This window comes from Salvelinus namaycush, chromosome 22 (genome assembly GCF_016432855.1).
Source record: "Salvelinus namaycush isolate Seneca chromosome 22, SaNama_1.0, whole genome shotgun sequence".
Classification (NCBI taxonomy): domain Eukaryota; kingdom Metazoa; phylum Chordata; class Actinopteri; order Salmoniformes; family Salmonidae; genus Salvelinus; species Salvelinus namaycush.
The window spans coordinates 4,386,016-4,399,732 of record NC_052328.1 but is presented as its reverse complement, the minus strand read 5'-3'; the positions used below and the strand labels follow the sequence as shown (position 1 = coordinate 4,399,732).

Genomic DNA, 13,717 nt, shown 5'->3' with positions numbered 1-13,717 from the left:
CTCCTATGTAGAAACATTGTAGCCACGATACTTTTCTTTAACAAGAGTGTAATAACTGAAATGTTAATATATCCTGTGAAATATGTAATTGTATTGAACGTATATCCATTGTAAATACATTGTTCTTACATTTAATTCAGTACATCCTTTATGCTAAATAATATGTGACCCGATTCAGGAAACTAGGCATATTCCGCAAGTCACGACATCACAGGAGATTCATTTAAACGTAAAAAATATTTTTTTTATAAAAACGCGTTTTTTTTGGCAGAAATGCCTTCTCGAACATGTGAACTTTCATGTGCCTTAATATCAAACTTGTATTCCATCTGTAAATAAAAATAAAATAATTAAATTACGAGCCTAGTTGGTTTAGCCAAAGAAAAAGTAAGCAACCTTCTCGCTAGCCATAATTGGCTGAAATAATGAGTGGGCTGGACATGCCAAGAGATGAGTTTGTGTGCGGAAGGCGGACACCTCGGTGGAAATGGAGTCCCTAGAGAAAGCAAAAACAAGATGTTTGTCAGGAGTAGTGCAGTATTATCATAAGGAGACGTACACGTGGAAAACGGAGAAGGAATGGAGGGAAAAAGAGAGGGAGAGGAGGTCTAAGAGCGAGAGGGAAGAAGAGGGTGAGCTTGAGTCTGATTAAAATGGTGGAAGATGGTTTGTTAAAGAAGAATGGTAGACTGTGTAAGCAGAGGGAGCTAAAGACAGGAGGAGAAATGGAAGTGAGTGAGGGTGAAGTATCGGAGGTGATACGTGCAGTGAAGTTATTGGAGACGAGGTACGCACCCGAAGATATGGAAAAAGATGACAGTAGGAGTGAAGTTTATGGAAAAAGTGGACTCTTGCCTTTTGACTGATCCATTTGTGGTTGCATGGTAGGTGAAAAAAAAGAGTTGAGTAATGGGGAATCGGTGAGGGTAACCAAAAGTGGTCTAGTGATAATTGTTTGTGTTTCTGTTGGTCAGAGGGAGAATGCGCTCGGAGTAAAACGGGGCAGGAAAAGTGAATTGTTTCACTCAAGAAAGGGCAGAAATGAAATGAATGATAACTGGGGTAGCAGTAAATGTAAATGTTGACCAGCTGAGGGGAAAGATTCCCGGTGTATGTGATGCTCATCGTTTGATGTGATGCAGACAGGGTGGTGAGAATGGGGGAACAGAAGAGTCATTGCCTGTTCTGTTGAGTTTTGAAGTTGAGTCTTTGCCAGAAAAAGTGAAGTTAGGATATATGTTATCCTGTACAAGCGTATGTGCCGAATACATTACGGTGTTACAGGTGTTAAGCTTATGGGCATGTGGCAGCAGTGTTTAGGAGGGAGGATGCAAGGTGTGAGAAGTGTGCAGAAGGGCATGAGACAAAGGAATGTGTAGTATTGGGGAAAGTAATGGAATGTGTTAATTGTAGGAGAGAGGCAGGTTGAGGTTTCCGTGCGAGAGAGGCAGGTTGAGGTTTCCAGGGTTAGAGTAATGCAGAAGTTGTCATATGCTGAGGCAGTGAAGAAAGAAGAGGAAGATGGGTTAACTTCTTTATGATAGGGGGCAGCATTTTCACTTTTGGATGAATTGCGTGCCCATAGTGAACTGCCTCCTACTCTGTCCCAGATGCTAATATATGCATATTATTATTACTATTGGATATAAAACACTCTGAAGTTTCTAAAACTGTTTGAATGATGTCTGTGAGTATAATAGAACTCATATGGCAGGCAAAAACCTGAGAAAAAACAGGAAGTGAGAATTCTGAGACTGGTCAATGTTCAACTCATCGCCGATTCAATTCCCTGTAAGATATGGATCTGTTTGCACTTCCTACGCCTTCCACTAGATGTCAACAGTCTGTAGAACGTGGAATGAAGCCTCTAGTGTGATGTGGGGCCAGATGCGAGGTGTTTCAGTCATTGGTCTGGCAGAATGCCAGTTCCTGGTCATGTGCTTTCCTCATGATATCGCCTTGCGTTCCATAACTTCTACAGACATGAAGGAATGCTCCGGTTGGAACGTTATTTGATATATATGATAACAACATCCTGAAGATTGATTCTCTACTTAGTTTGACCAGTTTATTCAACCTGTTAAATAACTTTTTGAAGTTTTCGTCCGAGTTTGCCTGCACCTGCGCGAGCGTTTGGACTTGTGCACTAAACATGCTAGCAAAAGTAGCTACTTAGACATAAGTAATGGACATTATCGAACAAAACAACGATTTATTGTGGAACTAGGATTCCTGGGAGTGCATTATGATGAAGATGATCAAAGGTAAGGGAATATTTATGATGTAATTTTGTATTTCTGTTGACTCCAACATGGCGGAGAAATGTTGTTTTTATCTGAGCGCCGTCTCAGATTATTGCATGGTGTGCTTTTTACGTAAAGTTTTTTTGAAATCTGACACAGCGGTTGCATTAAAAACAAGTGTACAGTAATCCCTCGTTTATCGCGGGGGTTACGTTCCGAAAATGACCCGCGATAAGTGAAATCCGCGAAATAGAAAACTTTTTTTTTTTTTACAATTAGCAACTATTACATGTATACAAATACAGTGACTCACGTGTAGGCCGTTTCGTCGACATTATGGGTTTAGGAGATGTTCGAAATTACAAGATAATTTGGCCAACTTAATGTAAATTTGCCAAGCTGTTTTATGTACGTACACATAACTGCACGAGACGACAAAATGATAGCACAATTCGTAGCATGTTTTGATACAAGAAGCGGGAGTGAGTTTTTAGCGAATCAGAATGCAGAGCACAATGCACCAAAAAAAAAAAAAAAATGCATTATGAAAATCCGCGAAATAGCGAATCCGCGATAAGTGAACCGCGAAGTGGCGAGGGATCACTGTATCTTTAATTATATGTAAAACATGTATCGTTCATCAAAGTTTATGATGAGTATTTCTGTTATTTGACGTTGCTCTCTGTAATTTCTCCGGATATTTTGGAGGCATTTCTGAACATGGCGCCAATGTAAACCGAGATTTGTGGATATAAATATGCACATTATCGAACAAAACATAAATGTATTGTGTAACATGATGTCCTATGAGTGTCATCTGATGAAGATCATCAAAGGTTAGTGATTTTTGAAATCTGACATGTTGGCTGGATTCACAACATGTGTAGCTTTAATTTGGTGTCTTTCATGTGTGATTTCATGAAAGATTGATTTTTATAGTAATATATTTGAATTTGGCACGCTACATTTTTTCTGGCTTTTGGCCAAGTGGGACGCTACCGTCCCACATATCCCAGAGAAGTTAAGGGCGAGGAGTGGTGAGAGTAGCAGAGATATACCAGTAAAGAGGGATAGACAAAAAAGGGATATAAGTTTCAGTGAGATTTTTAGCACTTATAGCAATGGTTATCAACAGTCCTGCAGGGATGGAACGGAAGTCACAGAAAATAGAGGTTGTGGTGGCAGCTGCAGAGAGGTATTTGGGTGTGCGAGACTTGACATTAGAAGAGTTACAGGGTGTGTTAAGAGGTGACGTCCCATCCTTTCAGGATGATGGCATGAGGTAGGGATAAATACATTTAATTAGTGGAGTTGTAACGATGTACGCTGAAAGTCGGGAAGCATGTTCAGGGAGTGAATACGTTTATTAAATAAAAGAGCAACACAAGAACCACGAACAGCGCACCGACATAGAACAGGAACAATGACGACTGGGGAAGCAACCAAAGGGAGTGACATATAAAGGGCAGGTAATCAAGGAGGTGATGGAGACCAGGTGAATGTCATTATGCGCCTAACGATGGTGACAGGTGTGCGCCCTAACGAGCAGCCTGGTGACCTAGAGGCCGGAGAGGAAGCACACGTGACAGGAGTAGGGTGGTGTTAATCTTATTTTATATAATTTTGAAATTAGTGAGTGTAGTGTTAGATGGTGGGGTATTTATTTAGTACATTTTTATTTTTCAAGCAAAGTACAAGGGAGTTTTACTCCAGTCTAGTAGGTGGCGGTAATGCAACAAATTGGATGCCAACTGCCGTTAAACCTCATAGAAGAAGGTTTGAGTTTGTTGTGATGGACTACTTTCTGAAGGATGATGCTGAGTCTCTCTGACTCTGAAAATGAATCAGTCTGCAGTGAAACTTTCATCCATGTATACGGGTAAGAATCTAACATTGAACCTGTTTGGTTAACTTTAGCTAGCTATGACAATCGGTTTGTATTGCTAGTTAAAGCTTGCTGTTAGCTAGCCAGCTGGAGTTTGATGGCTGACTTGCTAACGTTTCTCTATGGATTGGGATTTTAGTATATTTTTTTGCTATCTAGCTATTGTTAACGTTACATGTCTAAACAAAATACCCCAAGTTAAAGGTTGCTGTTAGCTAGCTAACCTTAGCGGAGGTTAGATGGCTGGCTTGCTAGCTAACAGTGAACCTGTTTGGTTGACTTTAGCTAGCTATGAAAATTGGTTTGTATTGCTAGTTAAAGCTTGCTGTTAGCTAGCCAGCTGGAGTTCGACGGCTGGCGTAATAACGTTACTCTATGGATTGGGATTTTAGATCATTTTTAGCTAGCTAGCTAGCTAACGTTACATATCTAAACAAAATACCCCAAGTTAAAGCTTGCTGGTTAGATGGCTGGCTTGCTAACTAACATCAACTTACATGTATGAATTGTGTGTAACATTAGTATCTGGAATTTGTCTTTCAGCATCAGCAGAACACGCCTGACTCTCCTCCTCCAGTCATACAAGAAGAATGGTCTGATTCCTCCCATCAAAAAGAGAGCTAGCTAATGCAATAGTATTACCAGGACGCCACCCAGGACACAAACACAAATCTGTTGCCATCCCTTGTGACAAAAGCAGCAATGTGGCTACAAGGATTTGATGACAACAGTTGGTATGTAAAGCATAAACACATTTTGATTATTTAATTGACCTCCAACATGATTTGCACTACTTTTACTAATCTCACATTATTTCTGTATTTTCTAGAGGAACGAGTAGTCGGGCTGCCTTCCATCAGGAATCTGTGGAGAAAATTGCTGCCCCACATCTCAAGCACTAAGCCCAGGACAGACCTGTGTAGCCCTATTTGGTAAAAGAACAAGTCCATATTATGGCGAGAACAGCTCAAATAAGCAAAGAGAAACGACAGTCCATCATTACTTTAAGACATGAAGGTCAGTCATTGGGGAACATTTCAAGAACTTTGAAGGTTTCTTCAAGTGCAGTTGCAAAAACCATCAAGCACTATGATGAAACTGGCTCTCATGAGGACCGCCACAGGAATGGACCCAGAGTTACCTCTGCTGCAGAGGATAAGTTCATTAGAGTGACCAGCCTCAGAAATTGCAACCCAAATAAATGCTTCACAGAGCCTTTATGGTTGAATTGCTGCAAATAAACCACTACTAAAGGACACCAATAAGAAGAAGAAGAGACTTGTGTTGCCAAGAAACACGAGCAATGGACATTAGACCGGGGGACATTTTTTCTTTACTCTTTGTGAGACGCATTGTGGGTGAACGGATGATATCCGCATGTGTATTTCCCACCGTAAAACATTGAGGGGGAGATGTTATGGTGTGGGGGTGCTTTGCTGGTGACACTGTCTGTGATTTATTTAGAATTCAAGGCACACTTAACCAGCATGGCTACCACAGCATTCTGCAGCAATACACCATCCCATCTGGTTTGCTCATAGTCCCACTATCATTTGTTTTTCAACAGGACAATGACCCAACACACCTCCTGGCTGTGTAAGGGCTATTTGACCAAGAAGGAGAGTGATGGAGTGCTGCATCAGATGACCGTGCCTCCACAATCCTCCAACCTCAACCAAATTGAGATAGTTTGGGATGAGTAGGACCGCAGACTTAAGGAAAAGCAGCCAACAAGTGCTCAGCATATGTGGGACCTCCGTCACGACTGTTGGAAAAGCATTCCAGGTAAAGCTGGTTGAGAGAATGCGAAGAGTTTGTAAAGCTGTCATCAGAGCAAAGGGTGGCTATTTGAAGAATCTCAAATATAAAATATATTTTGATTTGTATAACATTTATTTTGGTTACTACATGATTCCATGTGTTATTTCATAGTTTTTATGTCTTCACTATTATTCTACAATTGTAACGAGCGTCGTCGGGAGAAGGAGAGGAGGACCAAAGTGCAGCGTTGTACGTATCCATAATACTTTTAATAAAGATGAATACGCGAACAAAAACAACAAAACGACCAACGAACAGTTCTGAACGGTGCAACAAACACTAAACAGAAAATAACCACCCACAAACACAGGTGGGAACAGGCTACCTAAGTATGGTTCTCAATCAGAGACAATGATAGACAGCTGCCTCTGATTGGGAACCATACCAGGCCAAACACATAGAAATACAAAACAAGGACAACATAGAACACCAGACATAGAATGCCCACCCAAACTCACGCCCTGACCAACCAAAATAGAGACATAAAAAGGATATCTAAGGTCAGGGCGTGACAACAATGTAGAAAGTAGTACAAATAAAGAAAAACCCTTGAGTAGGTGTTTTAAAACTGTTGACCGGTAGTGTATATTCAGACATGCTCAAATTTGTTGCTACCCTCATAGCTCATTGAAATAATGCTTCATTCCTCCTGAAAATTTATAACATTTAAAAGCTATTTTATCATGAAATATTGCATGCCTTTGGTATGGCCTCTCCCCTATTTGATCTAGACAGTTTTTGTGTATGCATTGATATGTAGGCTACGTGTGCCTTTGAAAAGAAATTATGTAGTTCTGTCCTTGAGCTGTTCTTGTCTATTGATGCTCTGTATTATGTCATTCTGTTTCATGTTTTGTGTGGACCCCAGGAAGAGTAGCTGCTGCTTTTGCAACAGCTAATGGCGATCCTAATAAAATACAAAATACCAAACGTCATAGAATAAAGCGAAGAAGCTTGTGTGCACCACACTGAACATGGACCAGAGAAAGCAAAGGAGAGATTTGTCTGAGGAGATCAGAAAGAAAATAATAGACAAGCATGGTAAAGGTAAAGGCTACAAGACTATCTCCAAGCAGCTTGATGTTCCTGTGACAACAGTGGCAAATATTATTAAGAAGTTTAAGGTCCATGGAACTGGAGCCAACCTCCCTGGGCGGGGCCGCAAGAGGAACATCGACCCCAGATTGAACAGAAGGATAGTGCGAATGGTAGAAAAAGAACCAATGATAACTGCCAAAGAGATACAAGCTGAACTCCAAGGTGAAGGTACGTCAGTTTCTGATCGCACCATCCCCCGTTTTCTGAGCGAAAGAAGAGCCAGGAGAACTCCACTTATGAAAGAAAAACATAAAAAAGCCAGACTGGAATTTGCTAAAATGCATATCGACAAGCCACCATCCCTCTGGGAGAATGTCCTTTGGACAGATGAGTCAAAACTGGAGCTTTTTGTCAAGTCACATCAGCTCTATGTTCACAGACGAAAACATGAAGCTTTCAAAGAAAAGAACACCATACCTACAGTGAAACATGGACGAGGCTCGGTTCTGTTTTGGTGCTGCTTTGCTGAGTGCCTTGAATCTGTGCAGGTTACAATGAAATCTCAAGAGTATCAAGGCATTCTGGAGTGTAACATACTGCCCAGTGTCAGAAAGCTCTGTCTCAGTCGCAGGTCACGGGTCCTCCAACAGGAAAATGACCCAAAACACACAGCTAAAAGAACCCAAGAATGAATAAGAACAAAACATTGGACTATTCTGAAGTGGCCTTCTATGAGACCTGATCTGAATCCTATCGAACATCTATGGAAAGAGCTGAAACTTGCAGTCCGGAGAAGGAACCCATCAAACTTGAGACAGCTGGAGCAGTTTGCTCAGGAAGAGTGGGCCAAACTACCCGTTAACAGATGCAGAAGTCTCATTGAGAGCTACAGAAAATGTTGATTGCAGTGATTGCCTCTAAAGGTTGTGCAACAAAATATTAGGTTAAGGGTCCCATCATATTTGTCCATGCCATTTTCATTTGTTTTATTATTTACAATATTATGTTTAATAAAAAATAAAAAGCAAAGACTGATTTCTATTAAATATGGAAGTACCAATGGTGGATGCCAATTACTTTTGTCAGTTTCAAGTTATTTTACATTTAAGTCATTTAGCAGACGCTCTTATCCAGAGCGACTTACAAGTACATACATTCATACTTTTTTTTTGTACTGGCCCCACGTGGGAATCGAACCCACAACCCTGGCGTTGCAAGCGCCATGCTCTACCAACTGAGCCACACGGGGCCATTTTAGAGAGAACTGTGCATTCTTTGTGTTTTGTGGAGGGGTACCAACAAATTTGAGCACGTCTGTATATGGGAGGCAGGCAAATACCTTTCACTGAGAGATGGAAAGACAGATTGACAGGGGTGAGACAATGAATTGTAATTTATCTTAATGTTCTTTTGTTGTTTGCAGGTGCACTATCCATCCTTCTTAACCTATGCAGCCAGGTCCCATCTACTTTTTAACTCCTCGCAAGTGTGGCTTGTTTGGTGTCTGCTGTGAAGGAATACCACAACAAGTCAACTACTTGATTGATTGATGTATTTCAGCAAAGGCAGCAGCGCAGTCACCAACGACATGCGCCATTTCTTCACCATCACGGAGTAGGGGAAACGTGTGGACCTGAATTGTGATAACTGCAGTGGCAAAAACAAGAACAAGTCTGTGCTCTGGTATTGTGCCTGGCGGACCATGCACAAGCTCCACCACAGTTTGGACCTTCACTTCCTGATCACAGGCCACACCATGTTTGCCCCCGACTGGTGCTTCAGCCTCATCAAGCAGTGCTCCAGATAGACCAGAGGGAACACTTTGTCTGAGATTGCTGGTGTTGTGAAGGACAGCACTGTGACGGGTCCACATCCTACAGCTGATTGGACTGGAGGATGGTACGGTACTGGTGGAAAGCTATGGCTGGCAACAACACCTGACTCCGTACTTCAGGCCGCTGCCACAGATCAAGCAGTACCAGCACTTCAGGTGAATATCATTTTCATTGCATTGTATGAGGTTTTTCTTCTTATCTAAACTTGGGAGGTGAATTGATGTTATGCAAGGTTGTAATGTCTTCAATTTGTTTGTTTGTTATTTCCTGTTTTACAGCTTTGATGCTCTGGAGCCTGGTGGTGTTGTCGCCAAGGAGCGTTCGGACTCAGTCAGGACCAGGTTTCATTCAATACATCCTTTAAGCCAAATAATATGGAAATAAGATAACTCTAGCTGTAGTTAATGATAGGGTGTGCATTGTTACAGTAGCTGGCGGAGTCCTTGCCTAGCTTATTTTGGTGGGAGTGATTAATGTAGTTACATGTAACAAGGTTACATGGTGCTACACAGGAGACTGCAAAAGTGTAATTACAGAACATGTTAGCTACATTTGGAACAAGACATCTTGTAATTACATAAATCACGAGTAATTACACGTGGAATAATCTCAGACAAACTGGTTTGTAATAACATATCTTTGTTACACTTGTGTAAAAACGTATTACCCTTATTACATACACCTGGCCTCCACAATCCCCCGACCTCAACCAAATTGAGATGGTTTTGGATGAGTCGGACCACAGAATGAAGGAAAAGCAGCCAACAAGTGCTTAGCATATGTGGGAACTGCTTCAAGACTGTTGGAAAAGCATTCCAGGTGAAGCTGGTTGAGATAATACCAAGAGTGTGCTAAGCTGTCATCAAGGCAAAGGGAGGTTACTTGAAGAATTTCAAATATAAAATATTTTTTGATTTGTTTAACACTTTTTTGGTTACTATTTGATTCCATGTGTTATTTCATAGTTTTGATGTCTTCACTATTATTCCACAATGTAGAAAATAGTACAAATAAAGAAAAACACTTGAATGAGTAGGTGTTCTAAAACGTTTACATGTAACTACTATGTTATGAGTACATTTATTACTATTTAGTTAAATATTAATTAATGTGCACCTGATGTAAAGTGTTACCTGATGCGTTCTCCGTTTTGCTCTACGACCCTCACAAGTGTCACGGGACTCGTCTGAAAGTAACCGGTATCGTTTAAAAAAAAAACAAATGGAAGTACTGTATGAAGGTAGTGTTGTGCCTACCCAAAAAAAGGGGTTAAATATAGGTAAAAACATATACATGTGTTTACCTATATATACTGATTTAGGACAGAAACTTCAAAACCTTGTTTCTTATTATTCATTTTTTGACTGTCCTTTATGACATTTATGAATGTGTTATTCAATGCATCATGGGCTTTAATAGTAAAAGCAAAAATCTTTATTTTATCAAATAATTTAAAAAAATGTTGTTACCTTTATTTAACTAGGCAGGTCAGTTATGAACAAATTCTTATTTTCAATGACGGCCTAGGAACAGTGGCTTAGCTGCCTTGATCAGGGGCAGAACAGCAGATTTTTCCCTTGTCAGCTTGGGGATTTTATTTCAGTGATATCTAAAGGGTTCCTAAAATTCCAAATCAAATAGCTAAATGATCCATAGGATTACCATCGTAAAACAATTCCATATGTCAGCTTAGCACCCCCCCCCCCCCCCCCCCACAATTTATATGCCTCAGTAATGCAAAAATACATAATATGCACTTAATATGGACATATCAACTCACTGATTTCATTCCCACACATTAGACCAGTCATCACAACTCAAGCACCCTACCGTATTTCTTTCACATCAAGTCCGCATTAGAAAACATCACTGTTATGTCACACTTTATACACCATTTATACATAGTATGACATAAGCTTATAGATGATGTGTGAAGCATTTATGTCATGCTTCGGATGACTTTATGTATGCTATAAGTTGTAGTTTGTTTATAGTGTGACCAAAAATTGGCATAATAAAACACAGATTCAGGATAATGGTGAATATGAAGAACGAAAGGAGGAGGATGTAATTAACCTTATTAAAATTGCTTATACGGATCCCCATTAGATGTTACCTTACCAACTACTATTCCTCCTACAGGATGTGAGATGTGGTAAGGCCTGCATTACAGCCACTTATTTAATCATACTCACAGCATGTCTGTAGGATGTAAATAATGATAACAGTTCTGAGAAAATGACGAGACAATTTAAGGGTTCAAAACATACATACCTAGACACGCTTCCTTGATTTCTGTCTTATCTGTCCGCCGAATGATCTTCACCACGAATATCACAGCCAAAGGAGTGAGAAACGAAATTGCCTGTGACGAAAACAAGAACAAACACAATCTAAAGACAACACTGACATTGTTGCCGATTACCTAAAGAGGTCCACAAGAGCGATTTTCCTGGCTTGACACAAAATTACTTTTCCTTACACTGGGAGTGTGCAGTGTGGCATCTACCGTTAAAGGTTTTAACCAAAATAGTGCAAAATGAGCTGCCACTGACAAGGTTCTTTATTGTGCTCTGGAATCTCTTGCACTAAAGGGAGCATTCTGTTTGGTGTTCAGTGGCTGTCACTCCATAGGAGACTTGGGCCTTCACAGACACCAGGTTATTATTTCTGCTTCAAAAAGTGTTCATTACTTTCGGCCCAAATTCAATAATCCTGTTTTTCCTTCAAAGTCTGCAGTGGATGCAAACACTTGATTCATAAGATGTGCAGCACATTGATGTTCACAGCACATCGAATTTCCCTTGAGATAGCGATAATTGGACCATTTAAGTCTTTAAATTCAAATGTATCGTATCAGTTAAGCAATCTGTATCAAAATCACTATCGCTCTCTGGCAATTATAACCTCACCCAGGAGATCATAGCGGGTCTATGAGAGGTCAGACTGAGTAGGGCTCTTAAACTTCTGGGATGAAGGATGACTATGGATTAGATACAGGATAGGCACAGCCCTGTCTGTGTGAAGCGCCAAAAGCGATAGATGGAGAAGCAAAGTTAGCGTATTGTTGCTTTGTCAATACAAATATGTTATTTTGTCATCACAATAAAATGTATTTTTGGAGAGAGTTCCTTTTTAGTTTTTTAATATAATTTTCCTTGCTTTTTATAGAAGGCAGGGGAGGAAGTTACACAGACGTTATGGTGTTAACCTTCTTCAAATTTGTATCAGGGGACAGCAGTAAGCCGCTGTCACTCTGCGTATTTGCTGACCTGTGACACACATTCCCAGTTAGGTGGGAGCAGCCAAAGAATTAACACACACGGGAACTTTATTTAAACACACTGGAGATGAACATGGGCATATGCATGGGGATGGTTCTGTAACGGACAGAAACAGAGATACTGTAGAATGAATATGCTATACAGGAGATAAATACATTGGCCTGAATGGAAATATGCAGTACGATATATTGGGATATGGAATAGAACAACAAGGATTGTATCTAATATTGACCTAATAATTACCATGTATTACATAGCAACACCAGATTAATGACTAGCATGGCAATAGGACAGTAAGAATAATGGCAAGGACTGTATATAGCATATAGTAGGCTATTGCACACCAACATTCAAGAGCAAGGACTGTATTTAAATCTATAGGAAATAGGTAGTAGTAAACAGTCACTAATCATTGCAGACAATATCAGTAGTAGTAACTTAGTAATAACAGGAATGAGAACTACATAGAATAATGCTACTCTGCACATACGGCAATGACAACAACATCGACAACAACTTACTTTGTTAACACATCTCATGCCTATATGTCCACTCACGTTCTCAGACCAGAAAACATGGTTCAGGCCCGGCTAATACTTATACTTTTGAGGGAGCATGCAAAGGACTAGATTGACTAGACTGCTAGGAGCATCTGACCAATCACAGGGTGCATGATAAGTGCATGGGGTCAGTGTGGGATGCATGGGGTCAGTTTGATTGGCTGAAGCCATGAGCTGGGGGTGATCGATATTCTCAAGTGAGGGGAGAGCTAGACTACAGTGGTTCTTCCTTTGAAAGTTTTGAGCTTATGCTGCGACCGTTAGTGGTAGATGGTGGCATTCTGTCATTGCACCAATCTATCACAATGGGGAGTTAGAACGCTGATCTATCGGTGGAGGTGTTAATGGAGGTGTTTTCAGTCTGAGAGAGTCTCTCTTCTCTGACACTAGAGTCCTGCGTCAGGCATAAAAAAAACTGTCGGTGGTCCTGGAAGATTTTAAATCATACTGAAGATAGATGAGAGCCGATCTGTTATCCAACGATTATTATTTTTATTATTATTAACCCTGCATTAAAATTACATAAAATGTTGGATCAAGCATATAATGTACAGTAATTTGTCATCAACATCTTTATGCTTTTGTTAATAAAATAATGATAAAAATACTCTTTCAAAATGCAGATGTTTATTTCAACTACTGTACATCTCAGCTACATAATCCCCCAATATAATAGTATTTTTGAAATGTCTCCAGTAGATTTTCCTTTCATCCTGAAAGCCCTAATCTGTTCACTTAAATGAATAGAGATCCTGGTCATGCTACAGTATGTTGTTACAGGATAATCAAGGTGAGGACAATCGGCAATCTGCTGTATACTTATGGTCTATTGTAACCTGGAATCACACCTGTCCAGTACTCCTCAACCCGCACAAAACTCCACCCTTAAACAGCTCGTTTTTGAAAGGTAACTGTTATCTAAAATAAAATGACATTGCAACCAAAGAGAACAGACAAAATGTACATAGTTTTCATCAAGCCAGCTTCTGTGTTTTTGTTTGACAGCCAATATTAAAAACAGTCAAATGCATTTGTGAATTCAATCGCTTTA

The 13,717-nt window shown here is 40.2% G+C and overlaps 1 protein-coding gene, 2 long non-coding RNA genes and 1 other non-coding gene across 4 annotated transcripts in view; 2 read left to right on the top strand and 2 right to left on the bottom strand.

Annotated features, from left to right (window-relative positions):
* plpp4 (phospholipid phosphatase 4) overlaps positions 1-13,717 on the bottom strand; it is a gene marked incomplete at its 5' end in the record, with an annotated part of 108,319 nt that overhangs the window by 70,028 nt on the left and 24,574 nt on the right. Inside the window, one exon of the mRNA XM_038960108.1 lies at positions 11,097-11,187. Coding sequence (XP_038816036.1) covers positions 11,097-11,187 — 91 coding nt within the window. The remainder of the gene's footprint in view (positions 1-11,096; positions 11,188-13,717) is intronic.
* Positions 4,073-5,140, top strand: LOC120017885. Its single transcript, XR_005472156.1, has 3 exons — positions 4,073-4,122; positions 4,672-4,862; positions 4,958-5,140. It is a non-coding gene; the product is annotated as an uncharacterized LOC120017885 (long non-coding RNA).
* On the top strand, positions 5,868-9,598 carry LOC120017886. Its single transcript, XR_005472157.1, has 3 exons — positions 5,868-5,913; positions 8,411-8,977; positions 9,101-9,598. It is a non-coding gene; the product is annotated as an uncharacterized LOC120017886 (long non-coding RNA).
* On the bottom strand, positions 8,163-8,238 carry trnaa-ugc. The gene has a single exon. It is a non-coding gene; the product is annotated as a tRNA-Ala (tRNA).